This window comes from Triturus cristatus, chromosome 4_1, assembly GCF_964204655.1.
Source record: "Triturus cristatus chromosome 4_1, aTriCri1.1, whole genome shotgun sequence".
In the NCBI taxonomy this organism is placed as follows: domain Eukaryota; kingdom Metazoa; phylum Chordata; class Amphibia; order Caudata; family Salamandridae; genus Triturus; species Triturus cristatus.
In genome coordinates, this window is record NC_140585.1 from 517405610 (window position 1) to 517427661 (window position 22052).

Genomic DNA, 22052 nt, shown 5'->3' on the forward strand with positions numbered 1-22052 from the left:
GGAAATCGGGCGATACGAAGTGGGAAGTTCTGGGGGCTTGCCCTTCTTGGGAAATATCACTATGTTGGTCTCCTTCCAAGATAGAGGCGTATTGCCATTACCCTGTATACCAATACAGAGATCTAATATATATGGTATGATGACCTCTCCCAGAATTTTATAGAGGTCCAGGGGGATCTTATCCGGACAGGCTGCCTTGCCAGAAGTGAGATCCGTTAAAGCCAATTGTACCTCCACTAGCGTAATATCTTTATCTAAATCGTCTCTAGAGGCTACGTCAAGAATATTATTACATCCACATTCTTTTAGCCAAAGCCGTAAAGATTCTTTTATTTCATCTATCTCAAGAGTCTCTTCGTTTCTGTAGAGAGTTTCATAATATCCTTTAAATACCTCTAGTATCTTATCTGAATCGGTATAAGTCATACCGTTAGCTTGGATATTGCTAATTTTATTAAGTGATTGTTTCTGACGAGTGCGTAGGGCCAGTTGCTTTCCAACCCTTTCCCCATCTTCGTACAGTTTGTTACGGCTAGTTTGAAAGGTTTCAGCTGCCTTTTGATTGATCCTGCTATTGATCATAGTTTTAAGAATTAGCATTTTACATAATGTAGTTTTGCCGTCCCCACCTTCCATTATAGCGGTTGTATGTTCTTGTTCAGTTTTGGCAAGGTCTTGCATCTGCTGCTGGTTGACCGAATTTGCCTCTCTCTTTTGTTTGGCTACAAAACTCATAGTCTCTCCCCTGAGAGCAGCCTTGAAACAGTCCCAAACTATAGCCCTCGAAGTACTATATCGATTACAATCGAAATACCCCTGTGTCCAAATCTTTATGTGGTCAATATACTTTCTATTTGAGAGAAGATTCCTGTTGAATGTCCAGTTGAAACGGGGCCTATAAAGATTAGCCAAATTAATAGTAAGAGTAAGCATATTATGGTCAGAAAGTGTTTTGGGACTTCTCTCAATTTCAGCAGCCGAAGTCTGTTCACTAACCACCCACATATAATCGATTCGCACGTATTTATTATGTTGAAATGAAAAATAAGTAGAACCAGGATCAAATTGTTGTTTAAAAGCCCAGATATCTATTAGGCCCAAACTATCTCTGAGTTGAGAGATCGCTCTATAAACTTTGGGTTTTCTTCCTGTGTAGGTGGACAAATACTGGTTATAAGGCATTCCTACATGATTAAGAGAAATATTCAAATCACCGCACAAAATCAATACCTTAGGCCAAGAAGCCAGCTTGAGCTCTAAATCCTCCAATATGTTTGGATCGTCATGATTGGGAGCATAGACTGAGCAAATTGTAATTCCGGGTTCTTACTCAATAATAGCCCATCTACCAGAGGCGTCTGCTAGCTTGCGTTTAGCTTGACCCAAAAAACTTCTGGCAAAAATAGCTACACCACAGGTTTTGGAAGACTGTGAAGTGGTTGCTAACAAGTTATACCCAGGTATTCTTAGTAAGTCCCTATCTTCCCATGTAATGTGGGTTTCTTGGAAACAGAGAATATCGTAAAGCCCTTGTTTAATTACTTCATAAATACTAGCTCTCTTAGCTCTATCATTAAGACCAGCCACATTCCAAGAGCATATTTTCAGCTTCCCCATAGCGTCGTCCAGTTGATCTCCAAAATTGTGTCTTTATAATTAAAAAACATTCTATCAATTGGTTTAAGATTCGATATACGTACGGAGTTGCCATTTTTTCCCTTGCTTTTCCCCCCCTTCCAGCTTTCAACCCCCCCTTATCACCGCCCCGCCCCTCCCCCCACACCCTCAGTGAGGCTTTCAGACTCCAAAAGAGTCTGTTTGATGAATGTGCGTAACAAAGACCGATGCTGGAACCTTATACTTATAGCATAATGATAACCATTTACCCGGAATCGAGAGCTCACTTTATTTATTGAGGGGTTGGGAAAAAAAACTCGTAAAAAAAAAAAATTATGAAGTGGGAAAAGAAGAAAAAAAAAAAAAAAAGGAGAGGACCAAGAAATACTACAAAGGAGAAAAAAAAAACCCCATTGCGTCAGAGTTACCACTTGTGCCCTCACACCTTAATTTAAATTTCGTTTCTGTGATAAATGCCTCCTATTATATCAACTTTCCACAGCACTTAAATTGAAGAATCATAATCCGTCTAAATACTCTTTGGCCTTGATTTCAGATGTGAAAAATTTCGTAACCCCTCCATTAATTATTTTGAGGCGGCCTGGGTTATTCAGGTAAGCCGCCACTTTCTTCTCCTGGAAAGGTTTGATCAACTGGCGAAGACGCCATCTCCTTTCCACTGTGGCATGGCAGAAATCGGGACGGACGAAATAGGAGATAGTGCCACTCACACGCTTCGCCTCTGGCCTAGCTTTCTCAGATATTGCCTGCCTGAGGAGGAAGTTACCGAAATAAACTAGAATTGCACGTGGATACCCACCCGGGCACACAGGCTGTTTTAAATACATAGGCACACGATGAGCTCGTTGTATTTCTAAGTCCCAGTTCCAATTAGACAGTTCTGGTAGAGAGTCACGAAATACTTTAATAATAAAAGACCGAGCATCCTCCCCTTCTAATGTTTCAAGAACACCCAGAACGCGGAGGTTATTTCTCCAGAGGCGATTTTCGAAGTCCTCTAGCTTTCATCTTACATCAGAGAGCTCTGCTTCATGTGACTCTACTAACTCATGATTAACAGCAATCTCAGATTCCTTAGATACTATCCGAGATTCGAAGTTAGTCATTCTGTCATTAAATGAACTAACAGTTTTATTTAGTCTCCTTACCACCCCTTGGACTTTCCGTAGAGTAGCTTGGGCCTTCTGCCCGTCATGTGCAGTCTCTTCCCTATGTGCTGCGATTGCTTGGAGAACCGTTGCCATTACTGTGTCCAAAGTAGCAGGAGGGCCGGAAGGCAGATCAGTAGGGCCAAGAGCAGCTGGTTGACGGGGTGAATGTAAGGCATTAATTGGCGTATAATCTGTAGATTGTTTCGGGGAAAGTTGGGTTGTAGGGGTATAATCCCATGCCAATTCAGTCACGCCTTGGTGGCCCTTTCTTTTTCTGACTACTGTTTTTTGGGCTCCATTGCAAGACTCATTTTCATTATCGCTCCCCGTTGATAAAGAGCATGTTTCGTCTGACCATTCAAGTTCGTCAGAAAAAGAGTAAAAATCAGTTGGATCCCTATCTGCATCTGTATCTACAGTTTTCCTGTTATTTGTCTCGGCACTGTGAACCGCTTTATCAGTGTTTTTATCTTGAGAGCCAATAGGGTAACTCAGTCCTGACAGACTAGGCACAATAACCGTCTGATTTAGTGAGCTTGTGTCTCTGTCAGCCATGCCAGCCGAGGTCTCCTTGAGACATGCCTCGGGAGATAATGCAGGGGTAGCCCTGACAACAGTGTCCTTATCATTATTTATAGATGAATTTATAGCTGTGGTCAGCTGCTGCAGGATAGATATGGGGGAGTTACTTTGAAGCGTTTCATTTTGGTTTGGATTTGTGACTGTAGCTGATATGGTAAGGGCATTTTGAGGCAGTTTATTAACATTAACAGTATCCACAAAGTTCTCCTTCACAACTTCCCCCATAGGTGAATTAGACCTTACTTTACTAGTTGGAGCTCCAGAGACCCCCAAGCGGCTCTGCAGCGGTTCCTCCACACTCGCTGGCTCACTCTGCTTGCTTTGACCCGGAAAGGCTCCACCCGGTGTTCGGCGGAGGAAGTCTGCAACTGAGGGGCCGACCGCGCTTGCTTTCCTTGATGCCGCAGCTCCTCGCTTCGGAGTCCTGGCGCCAGAGCCCCCGTCCACTTCCTTGACAGCCCGCCTTTCATTTACGGCGTCCTCTCGTTGTGCCTGCTTTGACGCCGCCGCTGCTGCAGCCCTTGCCTTGGCCGTGGTGGTGGACCCGACGTTTTTAGGAGCCATCACCGATCCCTCTCTGTTGACGTTACAAGGGAGTTGAAGGCCGGAATCTTCAACGGCTATGTCTGCCCGGACAGCACGTAATTGCTCCGTTGACTCCCGTGGCGCCAACAGCTGTTGCCGGCACAAGAAGCGGATGACAGAGAAACCGATGAGCGAGCCAAGAGTCTTCAGGTAGATCCCGCATTCATATTAGGCAAGGCATTTTGCGTCTTTCCGATTTCCAGCACCATCAGGAACTTAAACAAATACACACTTTTAAACTTTTTTGCTAATCGGCATATTCTTCTTTCCTTCTCCGCTTCAGTGTATCCGTATGTTTCCGTATGTTTCCGTTGATTACTATTGCTTGTTATGAGAATCTCCAAGCTATCGGTAACCTCCCCAGCAACGGTCCATCCGCACCACGGTCTCACTCGACCGCCATCTTGCCTCCTCTCCTCATCCCTGCATTGACACTTCCACAACTTTCTTTTTCAAGACATATTATGTAGATTCATAGCACAATTTTGGTAAATCAGGCCCAAAGACGGATTCAATGGAATTCAGTAACACTAAATAAAATCATTACTATAATCGATACAACGCAACTATTACATATAAGTCACTCCACAAATCCGATAATAAACTTTGAAATGGTCATCAAAAAGTTATTACAAAAACTACAGGAAAAGCTAAAACAATGGGGTCCAACAAAGAATCAATACGAAAAACCAAAATTTGTTACAAATACAAAACAATTAAATAAATTGATTAGATCGCAGTTTATTGAATACTCTGTATCAAAACAGCTAGAAATTAACAAATTGAAAAATCAACGCAGAAGAGAAAAGGCAAAAAACAAGGGAATAACCCAGGATAAAAGCAGGGTAGACATTCAGATAGCAGCAAAAAAAAATAACCGATGCGGCTATTGGAATATAATTGCTAAAGAAACAGGCCCGAAAAAAACATTACAAGCCATCCCGGTGCCTCCGGCAGAATGGGAATCATACCTTGCCAATCTATACAAATTAAATACTAAGTCAGAAATTTCTAATTATCTGGCAAGAAATCCAGAAGTAAAATCTTTAAATATTGAAGCACCAAGTCCCTTTTCAATTGAGCTATATATAAAAAAGGCGAAATCAACGGGAGCAACGGGTCCTGACGAAATCCCGATCAAGGTCCTCCAATGCAATCCTAAAGCATAGAGCAAGATGTTATCTCCCCTTTTTAACCACATCTTTGTCATCGGGAAATCCCCAAATCATGGAAGGGGAGCATTGTAATACCTATACACAAAAAAGGGTTCAAGGCTGCATCCTGGAAACTATAGACAGATAGCCCTTCTAGATGCAACAGGAAAGATTTTCACAGCAGCAGTATTAGACCACCTTAAGGACTGGGCTTTTTCATCAGGACTAATCCCCCTATATCAAGCCGGATTCAGACCAAAGCACTCGGTCACTGACAATATTGCGGTGTTGCAAACCATATTAGACAAATATGTGGCTATAAAATCCCAGGTTGTGTATGCTGCTTTCATTGACTTTACTACCGCATTTTATAGAGTGGATAGAGGAACACTCTGGAGAAAACTCAGTAAAATGGGTATCCCGGATAAATTACTCCATATAATAACATCATTACATTCCGGAACCTGATGTCAGGTTCAAATGAGGAGGGAAAAGGGTCTCACAAGCCCTATCCTGACCCCAAAGGGCCTTAGGCAAGGATGCCTTCTTGCTCCCCTATTGTTTTCACTCTACCTCAGCGATCTGCCTGAATGTTTTAAACAGATTTGCAACTTTCCACCTAAAATTGCCCTCCACAAAATTCACACCTTGATGTATGCAGACGATGTAATCATATTAGACCTAACACCATTTGGCCTGCAAATAAGCCTGCAAGCACTCCACATATATACGGAGGAAAACTATTTAATACCAAACATCGCAAAACAAAAATAGTGCAGTTTTCAGGAAGGTAACTGAGTGCCAAATTCAACTGGACTCTAGGGGGAAAAACGTTGGCAGTGACAAATGAGTATACCTATTTAGGTCGAATCTTCACAAAGTCTCTACAAAATGTGCTCCATATTCAGAACCTGACTAATAAATCCGACGTTCATGTGAGGGCACTTTCACGCTTATATCTTTCAACTGGACAAAGACACTTTTCTTCACTGCTTCAGGTATACAGTGCCAAGATTCCACCAGTGCTGTCATATGCTCTTGAATACATCCCAATAAGCCAATGGATTTATCTAGACCTAAAAGATGGGAAGATCTTACGGAAACTAACAAAGCTGTCTCAAGCTGTACCAGTACAAGCTCACCGCCTCGAGTTCTCATTAATCAGCTCCTATGCCAGAGGAATTACTAATATCATCAGATTGGCATATAACCTCCTCCATGCTGAAGAAGGAACGCTTCGATCTTTACTTAAAATAGAGACATTTGGTAAAGAATATTCGAAATATGTATTTTCAAGGAATATTTTAATTGCTTTTAAGTTATCTACTGCTAATATTAATTTTCTACAGTCATGGACTCCTGCTCAGCTGAAGCTCTTCTTAAAACACTTTACTCCAAGACTCAGCTTTGATCTTGACTCTCAACAGTGCGCTATATTGTCGTTATATAAAAAGTTGCAGAAACTATGGTTTTTAAGAAAACACAACAGTATATTAATTTTAATTTAAAGCACAGCGTTAGGAGATCGATTGTACTGCTTCGATTTGGGATACTCCCTTTTACATATAAGTGGCTACCAAAAGAAAAATCAAGTACTCATTGTAATTTGTGTAATGGTGGAGAGCAGGACTTGGAACATTTGTTGTTCACTTGCCCCAATGCGACAGTGGTAAAGGCAAGAAAAAGGTTTTTACAACCAATTTATATAAAATGTAGCATTAACTCTGTACAGGAATTGATCACACTATGTAAGGCTCCGCCAAATGAGTTTGTCTGCTACAAATTATATCATTTTTTAAAACTTATTTTAACTTTGTATTAGAATAAAAACCTTTCTTTTTTAACTAAAGTGTTTAATATCGTGTATTGAATATTTGTGGTTCTCAGCTGAGAACTAAACCAAATAAACTTGAACTTGAACTTGGTGCCGGGAGTTGCCTGGCAACAGGAGGGCGTCGTGGGGGAAGCCTGAGGTCGGAGGCGGAAATCGGAGTAGGAGGCAGCTGAGGCCGCCTATCCCCATGCGGCCGAAGGAGGAAGGCAGAGATTGCGGTTGGGCCAAGGCGCCGGGCGGGGTTCTTGTGTGCTGGGGAGAGCCCAGCAAAGCTGTCCAGAAAGGTCCTGAACGAGCAGGGGACTGCCGAGGCACATACCGGTGCCTCACCCCTGCAGGAGGAAGTCCGGTGACCAGGGGGAGCAGCGCGAGGAGTCCCCATCAGGCCTGGTGAGTGGAACTGCAATGAGGGGATTGCGGCGCTTCCAGAGGCACCGGGGCGCCAGAGCTGATTTCTGGTGGGGGCTGCCCTTAGAGCACAGAGAGTGCTCTGACCTGGTGGACTATTCAGCGGCACCGCAGTTGCGGGCCACTGCAATGCTATTGGCAAAGTCTATTTCTTTTTTTGAGTCCCCGGGGGGGGAAGGCTCCAGCATGCACGGAGACAGGGTCCTCTTGACTACACAGCAACACCGCAGTTGCGGGCCGCTGCGACGTTTTTCTTTTCTTGTGGGCACCATCTTCTTTTCAGAGTCCCAGAGGGGGGCTTCAACTATACACTGTTACCGCCACATGCTTTTTGAGTCCCGGAGGGCGGCTCACCTTGGCCACAGTTGCACCGCTGGAGCGTGCGCTGCAACGTGTGGGCACCATTTACTTTTCAGAGTCCCAGAGTAGGGGCTCACATTGGTCACAGCTGCACCGCAGGAGCGGGCAGCTGCAACGTTGGGCATTCTTTCACTTCAGAGGCCCGGAGTGGGGCTCCAGCGTAGACAGTGGTGCCAGAGATGCTTTTAGGGGCACCATTTACTTTTCAGAGTCCCAGAGTAGGGGCTCACATTGGTCACAGCTGCACTGCAGGAGCGGGCAGCTGCAACGTAGGGGGCAATTATTTTAGGTATCCCTATGTGTGCACTACTGACTATGTTTTATCTTCACTGCTTATATGATTTATGGTTAATGCATTTCTGCATCATGGTGATGCCTAATGCATATGATTATACCTAATGCAGGATGTGATTTATGCTCATGGCTTATGCCCCATCCGAATATGAGAATACATCATGTTTTTATGCCTAATGAGATGCTAAGATGTGTTAGGTTATGCCTGAGCTAATGTGGGTATGCCTTATGCTTAGTGTGACAATGCTGAGTTCACTATTTCACCAGTAGCTACTGGCTGTTATCCATTTATCACTGGTGGTTTTGCATTTACTGTTGATGCTCTATGATGGTTCTGGCAGCGACCCGATTGGCGCGGCCCTGTACATAATCCCCTGTAAATTGCTATCTGGTGCCGGTTGGCACAGTGTATAAATATGTGATTGCATTCTAATGTGTTTTTATAATACAAAGGCTATTTTTCTATAACCTTGTGTGGAGTCTCTTTTGTAGTGTGTCGCCGCTGTGTGTGTGTGTGTGTTGCGCCAATGCTTTACACATTGCCTCTGGGATAAGCCTGACTGCTCTTGCCAAGTTACCAAGGGGGTGAGCAGGGGTTATCCTCAGGGTGTAACTCTCTCGCCCTGACTAGAATGGGAGTTTCGGCCTGGCTTTGGCGCTTGCCCTAGCCTCCCAGGACACCCTGTTTCTAACAGTGTCAATATATGTATGTAGGGCAACGGCCCAGCTGGTATCATGAAAACTCAATAAAATGTGTTATTAAATTAATGTTACAAATGACTTTGGCAAATAAACAGTTGTTGCATGTACTGAACAAGACAAATGTTCAACAATCGATATTTGGCCCTGTCGGGTATGGCATTTGAAACCATTGGAAAAATCTAAGAGGTTGTGAGAATTTGTTGGCTCTGCTCATGTCCCATATGTTAAATGAATTTGGTGAATTAACCTTCCCAGACAGCTATGCGTTGCGCTAATGGTCCCACAAGAGTTGAAAGTCATATAAAAAGGCAATGGACAGAAAGGCACCCAGGCAGGACTAAAGAATCCTAAAAAGCGCCTCCATGACTCCCTGGGGATAAAATCAAACACAATGGGTTCAATTCACAACTACTTTTTCACACCTATGAACTGTTTAAGCGCACAATAGTAATTTTTGATTGTAAAGTCACGGAGTTAAGGCTGGTGAAACCTTACGATCATGGACTGCATTTGGGATTGGAATGAGAGAAAAGGCGTTTCAGGGTGAGCTATCCACAAACATATACAGTTTTGGAAATTAACATACCTCTAGCAAGTAGTTTACAAAACTGGGAACACACAAATGTACTCCAATGTAAGGCAGGAGCAACCGTCTTTTCTACAAACAGCCCAGGCATTTCGTTATGTGAAAAATATCTTATTAATTTAAGTTGGCCGCAAAGCATTGTATATACTGTAGTGTATGAATTGTGGACGCTCTTTTAACCTTTGCTAATTCTTGTTTTAATAATGCCAAATTTAGCATTAAGCAATATTTGTGGCTCAGCCCGAAAACAATAAAGGATTGATGAACAGTCAATGAACTGCCTATCCTGAGATGGAAAGAAAGGGGGCAGGCCCATATTTACTGGAAGTATAGCATAAGTGTTTTTTCCCAAAATGGTTTCCCTAAGGAGAAAGAAAAAACTAAAAAAGTGATTTGCGCAAATGCACAATTCTTTTTGACTGATGCATAAATAATTCCCATCGAGAAGATAATATCCATGAGTAAATGTATAAAATCGTATTACGCTTGAAAACCTATGTCTTACATTTCAATGATAACTCCGGGTATTTTTTGAGAATCACACAAAAATAAGAAATAAGGGGGGAGATTTACAAGCCCCGTGCGCCACTTTTGCGTCACTTTTAAAATGGGAAAAGTGACGCAAAAGTGGCGCAAGGGGCTTGTAAATCTGCCACCTACTCTTTACGTATGACTAAATAGAGTAGTCGGTTTATATGCCGGGATTTTTAAATCGGGACCTATGTGATGTAAGTGGCTGACTTTTCCGGAGAGTACAGTTTATGAGTTCATTCATACAGCAAAACATATGGCGAACTTGCTAGAAGTTAAAGGAATAATGCCACAATCACAGAAGAATGCAAATCGTTCAACACACATTATTGTATAATACTTATAGACGAACTAATAAAGTACCTTTAGCAATCTCTTCTCTGTGATCATCTGTCTTGTTAGCCAAGTCTTCTTTCAATTGCTCATTGTTCTCTGTTAAACCATTTGTCCCTTCTTTGGCTGACGTAGCAATCATAGAATTAGAACTCTGAAAAACGATAATACATTTAGAAAGAAAAGAATACCAAATAAATTGGTCCCAATCTGCTCACGAGAGCCCTCATCACTGTTGGAAACCATCTTATAGTGTGTATATTCTTCTTACCTCTCTATATCTCCGACTTTAGAGAAATTCATCCTACTTCCCGAATTGAAAGCATATCAGCATTGTGTCCATTAGCTAGCGATAGTATACCATAAAGGGTTTTAGACGTTTAGAAGCATTTACTGGCAAACCCAATAGGTTGCGCCTTCAAAAGCTGGCCATCTTGAAATGGGTTTTCTTAGTAAAAGAAAAAACATTCCAAGATGGCTACTGTTTAACATGCGCCGTAATGCCCAGGCAGCCATTTTAGATTTTTTTCCCTTTACAGTTTCAACCTTGCAGGTGCCTTTTTTGAAAACTAAAGTGAAAATAAAAAAATAAGGTATAGCACCAAATGAGAAGCCCAGTGGCACTTTGTGGTTGCCAGACCTTAAACAAAAATGGGCAGCGATCAAAAAGTGGGTGATGTGTCCATGTATAAAAAAAGTTTTAAAACAAATAAAGGAGAAGATGTTGACAGGCAGGAAGCAAGGAAAAAAGATATGAACTACTGTGGAGTGCTAAATGAAAAAAAACAGTCCTGCGAGACCAAAATGCTACTTCGAGGGAACAAACACTAAACTAGGGAGAAAAGCCATTGAATGAGGAGCAGGGAACTGAGATAGACAGGAAATTCAGTGAATCATGAGCAGGGTGGACAAAAAGCACACTCTAGGCCTATACTGAATGTAATAGATCTGTCAGCCAACAAACAGCTAAAGATGTCTGTAGGTAAAACCTAAAAAAACAGACCTGTAGACTTGACATCTTCCCTTTTCTTCAGGAATAGCTTGTACAGCAAAATCAAATTCTACAATGGTTGAGGGTGCTCAAGCTATTGCAAGTTAGCAGAAGAAGCTGGCACCTCTGTCCTGCATCTTAATTATTAAGCATACCCGAGATCTTCTGCACCCGTGAAGTGGTGCCATCTCTGCTTCAGTTTCTGCATCTTACAATCAGCTGATCTCTAGGGTCCTATCAACTTGTGTTCTGGTTCCACCCTAAGCACGCTTCGGGGTCATTGGACAAAGCCCTGTTCACAAACAAGCATGTGCAAATTTCACACAACTTTTTTTTCAAGCAGTGCTTCACTTTGTGATTCAACTGATATAAACCATTTGCACTGCAAAATGTATATTCATAAAATATATATTTTCAATATTAATGTGTCAGGAGGCATTTTGTCACCACTACAAATTACTGCAAATTCAGGTATGGAAGCTGGAGAGAGACAACAGGCCTCCATGGGCGTTCAGTGGAAGTCTATTTTATTTTTAAAAACAGCCTATGTCATTAAAGAGGTAGGTGCTGCTTTAAAAATCATGTTCGCATCCAGGGAAGGCATTTTGGGGAGAATGAAGCAGTCTACGAACCACTGTAAGCTCACAACGAGGCCACAAGTAATGATGCCTCAAAGGAGGAAGTTGTTTCATAGGACAGTTTCACCTTTATGAATAAGATACTATTGATACATTGCATACAGGAGGGGAGCATCCCTTATGTGAGTTGTAAACTGGCTATTATACATTGCACAAAGGTGTTCCGCTGTTGAGCCCTTGTGAGTTTGTGAAGTGCAGGCTTTATGGCCACAAAATACTATTGTACATCTGGCCGTTACTCTTTAAAGACGTAAAGTAAAGATGACATTTGCAGGCAAATACCATCCAATTCAAGACATTATGGGCGCCATTACATCTTGGTCGGGAATATCCTGCTCCTAGAAAGAACAATACTATGACTATCTGTATTTCTGAAAGGCAAAAATACCACAGTGTTAAAAAAGGATTTAAAAAACAGCAGGTACACAAACTGAACTCAAAGCATAATGTAATGTTTTCAAATCAATAGGTTGTACATTTCAACCAATATATTACAAATATACCCTCTTGAAAATATCCTTTCTCTCTCTCCTTATACCTTCTGCTCTCTTGCATTCATGCCATCTATTTGCCTCTCTTGACCTATTGCCATAAGCTTTTTTCATTTTATCGCTTGCTTACTAATATTTGCTTTGCCCTTTTTTTGGCTTCTCGCTCATTCTTTGCCTCCTGTCGGCCTGCTCTTGATTCTTAAACTCAACCTTGCCTCTTCTTCAAGAGTTTCTCACTTTTTCTTTGCTGCTTTACTTTGACTTTCTCACTTATTCTTTGTTGCTTTTTCCCAGATTTCCTCACTCATTCTTTCCCACATGTTCTTGATTTTCTCACTCATTCCTCACCTTTTTGGCCTTTCACTCACTCTTTGCTGCTTTTCCATGGCTCCTGAGACCTCCCGTTTGTTGCCCCTTTTGCTCTTTTTCTTTAATCTAGAGATCATTTATAGTCCGGTGGTGGGAAGACATCTCTCAAAAATTGGCTGATGTCCCATTCACCCTGTTTGCATTTTAAATAGGTTGGCAGTTCGGGCTGGACTGTTCCCACAAGACTGATTTGCATATGGCTCGGTCCAAACTGGGGTGGTGTGGTGAGCAAAAGAATGATGGATTTAACCCAGATCCTTTTGACTGGGGGTGAATGTTTGCATTTTCCAGCATTCCGTCCATCAATTGTTTCTTTTGCATACTTTTTAAAGAGCACATCTAGTGCACCACCACAGCCATGAACACTAACAACAGAATGGAACACCTGACCTTCATCTGCACATCACCAACTACACCCTGAACGCTACCCTTATCTACTGACCTTTCAGGCTGCACGCAATTGGAATTGGACTGACCTCACCATTGTCTACTTCAATGTGCCCAACCAACACAACAAGACTAGGACAAGAGCCCAGAAGAAACCAGAGCCTTAAACCAACCTTTCACAACACCAGAACAACCTCACTCAAACTATTTGGATCACCTCCAGTGTGGTCACCCTGGCCCCACTAAAAACCACCGACACCCTTGCCCCACTCAGAGCTTCCAACACTAACAGGACCAGGCCACAAGTACATTGGTGTACAGAATGACTTAGAAAAATTAAATGCAACCTTGATTATGTGGCCCACCATCAAGACAGAAGAAACTTCAGCAACCATGCAGTCCATACATTCTGGGACACCCACTGACCACTGCATGCACCACATCTTTGCCAAAGGGCTGGGCCCCTTCAGTGCTGCCCTTACCTCGATTCACAATGACTCGATCAATACAGCCACCTTACCAGTCACTTGAAAGGGCATCACAGTACTCCCCCTCCTAAAGAAACTTTTTATTGACCGACCTCTGTGCAACCATACCCAGAAAAAGTCCTGGAACAAATCAGCAAAGAGCTAGTCGACCAACCCAATGACAACCACCTCCTCAACACCACCCAGCCCAGATTCAGGTCTAACCAACGCACCAAGACTACCGTCAGAGCTACCTGTGATAGAGGAGACAATACGGTCTTAATCTTGCTAGACCTATTTACCGCCTTCCACATGATCTCCCACCCAATACTCATTCAACACGTCCACAAAGGTAGCGTACAAGGTTCTGTACTTGATGGATCTACTCCTTCTTAACAGATCACACCCTGTCAGTGAACCTGACTCCCTTCACCTTGACTGCCACCAACCTCATCTGCGGAGTTCCCAAACGTTCTCTGCTCAGCCCCACACTTTTGAACACCTACATGAACCCACTCACCAGCATCATCTGCACCCATGAAATAAATGTCATCTCCTATGCAAATGATGCCCAGGCTAATCCTATTTGACAAAACACCAACTACCCAGGCCAACTTCCCCTCCTGCATGTCCGAAATCACCAGCTGCATGAAACCCAACTATTTCAAACTGAAAACAAACAAAACAGAAGTTTAACTCTTCTGTAAATAAATATTGCTATGGAACTCCACCTGGTGGATGGCAGAACTTGGACCCAGCCTGTGCAAAACAAGCAAAGAAACTCAGCATAATGATGGATGACCAGCTTGTCATGACCGCACCACTCCTTACACGCACATGCAAAGCCCTGCTTCATCCTGGCCCACCTTCCTCAATAATCTCACCCACGTCCACAAGCCGGAATCCAACTTGCACACATTCCCGCAGAACCAGAACCAGAGGTCGTGCTTCTCCTACTTTGGTCTCAAAGCCTGGAATGACCTGTCACTTCCTATCAGTCACCTCCTCAATTCTTGAATTTTGAAAATAAAACTGAAGACCTGACTCTTCACCTAGACATGGCACAGTTATTTCCTAGACGGCATGAGCTTATCTGTGCCAGAATACCCTGCCAGGTGAATCGCATGCTCTACAAATAACCATAACATAACAGAATAATGGAAACTAGTCCATTTCAAGAGTGATACAATATAGTATGTGTATGAACAAATGCATTAAACATTTCCACACATGTATTATTCAAGTAAAGCAGTATGATATGCATTTGAATCAATGTGATATGTACAAAACCGGTACATTTTGAGGGCATTCAAATATGTCATGCATCTCAACAAATACATTACACGTCTAGCCTAGTGTGTGTCATGGCAGTAGGGTATCCAGTAGGTTATACAGGCAAACCACAATATTTTACAGTTTAACCAATATGAGAGTAAACCAATAGAGTTTACTCTAAACAAATATACATTGTGCAAGCACACCAACTGTCTTATAGATACACCATTATTTACTGTGCATATACCAATGCACTAATAGGACACAGCAGCGTGATGTTGATATAAACCGGTGTCTAGAAACATACACTGATCTGTTCAGCTTAAAAACACATATAAACCAAAGTGCTTCATTTATCTACCAATAGTTTATCTATTTATTAGCCAACATATTGATTCCACAAACCAGCGTCGCTGTGCACAACCAGTATGGTGTATGCAAACCAATACACCTTGTATGAACCAGTGCAGTATGCACCAAGGGACATGCAATAAATTTCGTACATAAACCAATGTAGGTGCTGTGTGAATGAACCTCTATGACCGATATAAACAAATATGCGTCATACAGGATTTAATTGAATTTTGGCTTACGGCACCTCATAGAAAACAGCAAACATCCACAACAAAACGTGTTCCTTTGAACATAGGGTGAAAAAAGGTAACATTTTCATGGACAGCCTTGTTGGCTGATCAATAGTAAGCTTCATAGCATGCTACTATCAACTGGAGGTCGAATTTGGTCTTGAAACCATTGATGCTATAAATAATTATCTTTCCTTACGATAGATATCTGTTGTCAATATGCAGTGCATCAACACTTATGTTCAGGCCTGTATAATTGCTCCTCTCCATTCTGAGGTTGTACAGAGTGCAGGAAGAAGTTTCACCAGACTGAGATGAAATTTAGAAATCACCTTTGGAAAAAAACATTTCATTACTCAAAAATTATCTTCTTTGATTTGGTGAAATTATTTCTGGCTTCATCCACATGAAATTTCAGAATCTATTCAAAAGAAGCTCAGTCGTGCTTGTATATTTTCAGTTGATTCTCAGATCAGCGCTTACATTGAAGTGAAGGGTCCTACCTTTCTTCCATCAAACTGCGTTTCATCAAGAGATGATGGAACTATTTCAGCTTCATTTTTGTCTTCCTCCCCCTCTGGGTAACTGACATTTGCATCAATACTCTCCAAATGTAGGTTGGACTTTTCTTTGCTTTCTTCTGCTGATTTTGGTGGTGGTGGTGGTGGTGGGGCATAGGTTGAACTGCGTTGAGAAACATGGTCATAATAAGTGTGCAAAATGCGCAAAGCAATGCTGCTCATCGCCATTGGCCTTGGCAAATCAAATCCAAAGGCCCCATCAGGAAAAGTATAGCCTTTAAACCTGAAAAATAAAAATAAGCTATGAAATTTTAGTATGAACCATGACATATGCTATTTAAAATTAGAAAAACTACAAGTAGTAAATGTGAAATTAGCTGTAGACCTCATGTAGAAATTGTGAGAATCAGAGTGGTAATTTGAATTCTGTAGCTTTTCGCATGGAAAGGGCTTTCAGTTTTTTTCATACCCAGTTCTGAATATTCTTCGTCAATAGAATGTTAGCAATTCGTGTGTCTGGTGAAGTTGTGGTGATCTGTGTGAAATGTAGGACTACATTTGCATAGTACTGAGTAATTTATTGCTATACACTTGGACGTTTTCAATTCAGAGGAAAATTGTCAAAATGCTTTGCACCATACGAGCGCCCACCCAAACCTTTAAAAAATAATCCTCTCATATGTAACAGCTGCCATCAACAGTAATCAGTATTTGAAGAAATTGTGACCGCCGTAAGGGTAGCCTCATCAACAAGAACTTCAAATCACTTTCTGATTCGAATCCCACAACCTGTCTCAGTATACTGATACAGGATCAGAGTAAATCAGAAAAGGTTAGGAAACAGCCACTTAAAAAATAATGACCCAGGCATTTATGCCCAATTATTGCAATGGCTTTGCTTACTGTGCTTTCAGTAGCCTAGCACAGTTCGCAAGTGTAAGAACTATAATAGTACGAGATAATCTTAAAAATAACTGATCCATTTTACCAAAAGAAATATTTTCTAGGAAAGAAATGATGCCATAACATCAGCAATTAGCATCCTTAATTTAGAGGTCTATTATTAAATGTGTCTTATTTTATTCTCCATCATCTACTTGTCTCTTACTGAAAATACAGTCCTCGAATCCCAGCTCTATATTTTCAGTAACTACATTAATTTGCGTCCCACTCCTAAATATCATCTTGGCATCTTCATCAAGTATTCTCTATTACTTTTGTCTGGATAGCATAGCATGTACACACTGGCACATGCTCACAGGCAAACAAATATACTCAGACACATGTGTGTACATAGACACATTTGACAGGACATACACTCTCTCTCTCACTTAAATGTACTGCTGCTCCTGAACAGGCCCTCAGTTTTTAGGTCGAGCATTCAAGACCTCTTGTATACTTTAGTATACTTCTCTTGTGAGTTTAAAACCATCCCCCACCTTCATTTGTTTGTTTCAGTATCTTTTAAACATCCTTGCTTGCTAGTGGCCAACTTTGTCCCTCCTTTTGGTCTTTCGTTGGCTCACATGGAGCAGGGACTGAGTCCTGCAATTTTATGCTTTGGTTCTTTATCTCTTGGTTTGTGGACTACTTTATTATTTCTTTCCTGCTCGTGTTACACTGTGGGTGCTTCAGGCCCGTAGCTGCTTGCTTTTATTGCAGCATTCGTCCCTTCCACCTCCTTCCAAGCCGGAAAAGAACAGCTCTTGTGCTCCGATTGGAGCAGCTGTGATGTGGCTACTTTGCGGTGAGTGCAGGAGCCTTCTCCTTAAAGAGAGGTGGAAACGTGCTCAGCAGGACAAACAAAATTACAAAATTTTATTGGCTATAGTTAACTTTTGGTGCTGTTTACCAAGTCTTCTTTTCTCCCTTTGCCTGCATGCCTTCCTCTGCAACAAAACACAAGACTGGCAAACGGCAGAGGAAGGCATGTGGGCAAAGTGAAAAAAGATTTCTTTAACAGTGCACTCCATTTAAAAGCGCTTTCCTCTTTCCACAATACAGAGCCTGTGTACAATTCTTATTTCATCGTCTCTAGGCAGTATTTTCGGAGGGTGTATGGCGATACAAAGGCCCGCGCTCGTTCAGTGTTTTTATTAAACTTAAACATGTGTTCATGAAGAAAAGGCTGCCTGTGCAATGGCGTCGCCTTGTATTCAGCACATCTGGCTACAAGCAGCATTGTACCACAATATGGCCCACATGTGGTGTCTCAGCGGATGTGTTTGTTTTATAGAGCCGACTTCGCTTGTTTTATAATGTCTCTGACATCCGGCAGTGGCAGACGATGTGGGTGGCTGTGTTGGGCTGGCATTAAATGTAGTCATTGATTCCGTTATCAGGCTTTCTAGACTATCCTCATATAGCTACATAGAGATGGAAAGTGCATCCATCAACATGTCACAAGAATTCCCCCAGTCATATGTGGCTGGAAGCTAAAATGAAATCCAAGGGCTGATTTGTCTGACTAGTTCATTTACAGGTATTTTCGAGGAGGTACAATCTATGGTGTGGATAAAGCTGTATTCGTCAGATTGTTCACGCATATTCATGAATCTCGCTGTCTCGCCACCAGGTAGTAGCTACATTTTTTTGTTTGACCAGCAGTCGGTATTCACTTTGCCATCAGATGAACATCTCCCCTGCTTTTCGTGTCTTTGTGTCAGTAAAAGTCACGGTTTCATTGATGGAAACGTCTGGAAAGTCCTCATACCCCAGACTAACAATGGAAAACTACAGGCAGATTGTGCGCTAACCTAGAGCTGTTTAGCAATATAAATTATCACTCATTCCGTTACATTCAAAATGTGATCATGTGGGGCAGAGGGATGCAGGAGAGGCAGGAGGGTGGGATACGGAGGGGGTAAAATTAGTTAGTACTCCAGCTTGCATTTGGGCCCTATATAGGTGATCTTGTTCTCTCAAGTGACCCATACTCCTTGTTGACAAGGCAAAATTCAAAGCACATAGGGGAGTGAGACAGTTACAAGAAGGAAAACTAATTGTCCCCGCCACTCCTTCCCAACTCGGGTACTAATCTCTACTCCTCTACATCTGGTTGCAACGTTGAGAGATGGCCTTCAGAGGTCGGACCTGAAAAATGGTACATTGGCATTTGAACTTAATTCCATCTGTTTAGTAGTTAGTTTTTGTGAATGATAAATGCCACTAAATATCAGTTTTGACTGTGTGCATATAGCTTTTAAAATAAACCTTAACCCTGCCTGTAGAGGGCATGTCACATTTATGTCATTTTTGTTTCTAAAGTGGTATAACATGGTGATACATTGTTGCGTTCACCATTTCACGCATATGGGAATTTGTCAGAACATCCATCATTGTGATTAAAGCTTAACATATGGAATGCCTGCAGTATATGCAGATAAATTGGAACACACATTTTCTAAACTCCAGACTGTCTGCTTGACGGTGAAAAAGTGACACAATGGCGGCGTAAGGGCCTCATAAATAATGCCCAGATCCTTTAGTGAAGGTGATGGTTATGATTTGAGCATGACACCAGTTTGCTTCAACAAGACAGATTTTCATCAAAGATCTTGACTAAATTCCTAACATTTGTGCACGTGAAAGCAGCAGGACGAGCATGGGTGGAAGGTGAATGATGAGGAAGATCATATTTGTCTGTGTGTAAGAAAGATCAACTGTGTTTCCGATGGATTTATTTTCAGCAAAACAGTGGTCGTTCAATTTTTTCCTTGCATGAGGCAGTTAGTGCTGCATGCATTTGAAAGAGTTTTTGTAGATTTGCATGTTTCTCACCAGCAATGAAAACAAGCATTTGCAATGCAATAGGTTCCTGGTTATCTCTGGGAATGGTTACTGTATCTATCGGATTTGGTTGTATTGGAATCTTTCCAACCAGCATAGCCCCCTTGTTTGTACCTCTTTGACCTAATAGGAATAATTCAAATGGTCAACTCGAATTTCCATCGGTGTTTCCTTAAATATTTTCTGAGACTGCATCGCGTTTGAAATAACCCCTAAAATCTTAGTTCATTTTAACAGAAATATCGTAATAATGGAACAGATGCAGCAGACTTTCGAGAAATATAAATTATGTCTACATTGTGTGCGGGGGAGCTGTTTGTTCTCTGGCCTTGAAAGCCGTCGGAGGCTATAATTGTTACAGCAGTTTAAATTAATGTGGTCCCTTTGCTGTGGTTCAAATAGATTACATTAATTCAAGTTTCAACCATTTCATAGCTCCCTGACACGAGCGATGTACTCCAAGCACGTAATGGTCCCCATATCATTGTATCTATACAGCAGCAACCATGCAACAATAACTAGATCATCGGTGCAGTGACATGAGGCGTGAAGGTAACATGGTGTGGCCCAGATGCTATAAATGAAGCTTGATGCTTTATGGGAGGCGAGAGGATGAGCCCAGTTTGCTGCCTCTTGTCAGCTCGCCTCTCAAAGCACATCCTTTAATTTGAGGGTGTTGTTCCAGTCAGAGGAGCAGCATGCTTGGCGTGCTGTGAGTAAAGCCTCGCGGTTGTAGAATGGCCCTGCAAAGGAATGGGGCGAGAGCTGCTTCATTATGTACATCTTATGTCACTCAGGCCAGATAACACATGGGCAAATGTGCCTTACACACCCATACCCTTCCAATGGCGTGATGGAAAATGACACCCCCTCCCTTCTGATTATGCTTTAGGTCGCCAATATCGCACAGATTTTTTTATAGCCCTTGAAATTAATGGAGGGACAGGGATAGGTGGCCCTTTACCCCCATCCCATGCTGGAGCCTGCTTTACGTCTCTGGGCCCATCTCCCAGTGCCAGGGTGCTTGCCCGGACCATCACCAGCTGAGGGGAACAAACACGATTCTTCTAGCTCAAAACAAAGAAAAATGCTGCTTGAAGCAACAGAGTCCCCCTCCCGCCCCATATCCAATACCTATTGGCGCTGGAGGGTTAGGTACAGTAGGGTGCGACATGAGGCTAATTGTCAATGCAGTTCGCCAAAAAATTCTTTTGATATAGCAAGACTGCTCTGGCTACTCTCTGCAACCATTTCTAATCACAGAAGCACTTCCCGGGGTGCTAGATGGGTGCACAGACCGATCCCAAAGCTGGCAACAACCCAGGGAAAGACCCGCTTTCCTGGAACGGAAAGACAGAGGTGGGCGTGTTCGTAGTTATGACAGGGGTTCGGCGAATGCGATTTCACCAAAAACGGGGTATCAATTTACAGCACCTGGAGAATCAATAAGGTGCTTAACTAAAGGCATCTAATTATAGATACCAGTTGGAGAGGGTACACACTGTCGCCCGTTAAACAATCGGAGATCTTGGTGAGCCCCAGATCATGTTACACATGCAGCGCCAGGGCTTTGTCCTGTAATGAATGCCGGGCGCTTTGCTTCTTTCTGCTCTCCATTGATGTGTGCCAGCATCAGCCAGTACCACAAATAGCAAAGGCCAGCCAAGAGGCCTTTTAAAGACAGAAGCAGACTGCTGTTAATGATTAGACATCTTGAATTCTCAAGCAATGGAGAAAAGATCTCTCAAAATCACAACGTGTGACGAAGGATGCGAACCTCAGTGCTAAATATAGCACAATGAATGAAAACTGATATTCAGCGTGCAGAGCGGGCGCTGCAGCGTAGCTCGCGGATAGTCTCTTTTAAAAGACTCCCTTGCAGGTCAACTGGTGCTTTGCCGCTATGGAGGCGACCGTGGGTTCTTTGTGACAGCCTTCTTACAGTGTAATGGGCTCGCCCTCCTCCCTGCTCAACCTCCGGCTCTCCCCCCTCCTTTCCATCCCTCCCTCCTACCCGCCGGCCCGGCTGCCAGCACATTCTGTGGTTACATAATGCAACATTTCTAGGAACTCATCCGTGCGCCAGCAAAGCCAATGGCTAAGCAGAACACACCGTAGAGATGCACGATGAGAGACCTGCTAAAAAGGTACGAACGGGAGGGAAAAAGCGGGGGCCCGTGAAATCACGGACTGTGGGAGGGGGCGGGTGGGGGAGACACGGAAAGAAAATAGTTTTCAGAGTGAAGGGGCTAGTACCCATGGAAGAATATTAATGATGACATGCTCTTCATAAGGAGGGACTAACAAGCCTATAACCAATCTTAAGACACAAGCCAATGAAAAAAAAAGGGCGGGTAGTGGGCGGAGATTCCATGAAGCTTC

The 22052-nt window shown here is 42.6% G+C and overlaps 1 protein-coding gene across 3 annotated transcripts in view; it reads right to left on the reverse strand.

Annotated features, from left to right (window-relative positions):
• DNAI7 (dynein axonemal intermediate chain 7) overlaps positions 1-22052 on the reverse strand; it is a 543004-nt gene that overhangs the window by 258835 nt on the left and 262117 nt on the right. For all 3 annotated transcript variants that reach the window (XM_085652767.1, XM_085652765.1, XM_085652766.1), the window contains 2 exons: positions 15864-16164; positions 10189-10312 (listed from right to left, as the gene is read on the reverse strand). In XM_085652767.1, the coding sequence (XP_085508893.1) occupies positions 10189-10312; positions 15864-16164 (425 nt within the window). The remainder of the gene's footprint in view (positions 1-10188; positions 10313-15863; positions 16165-22052) is intronic.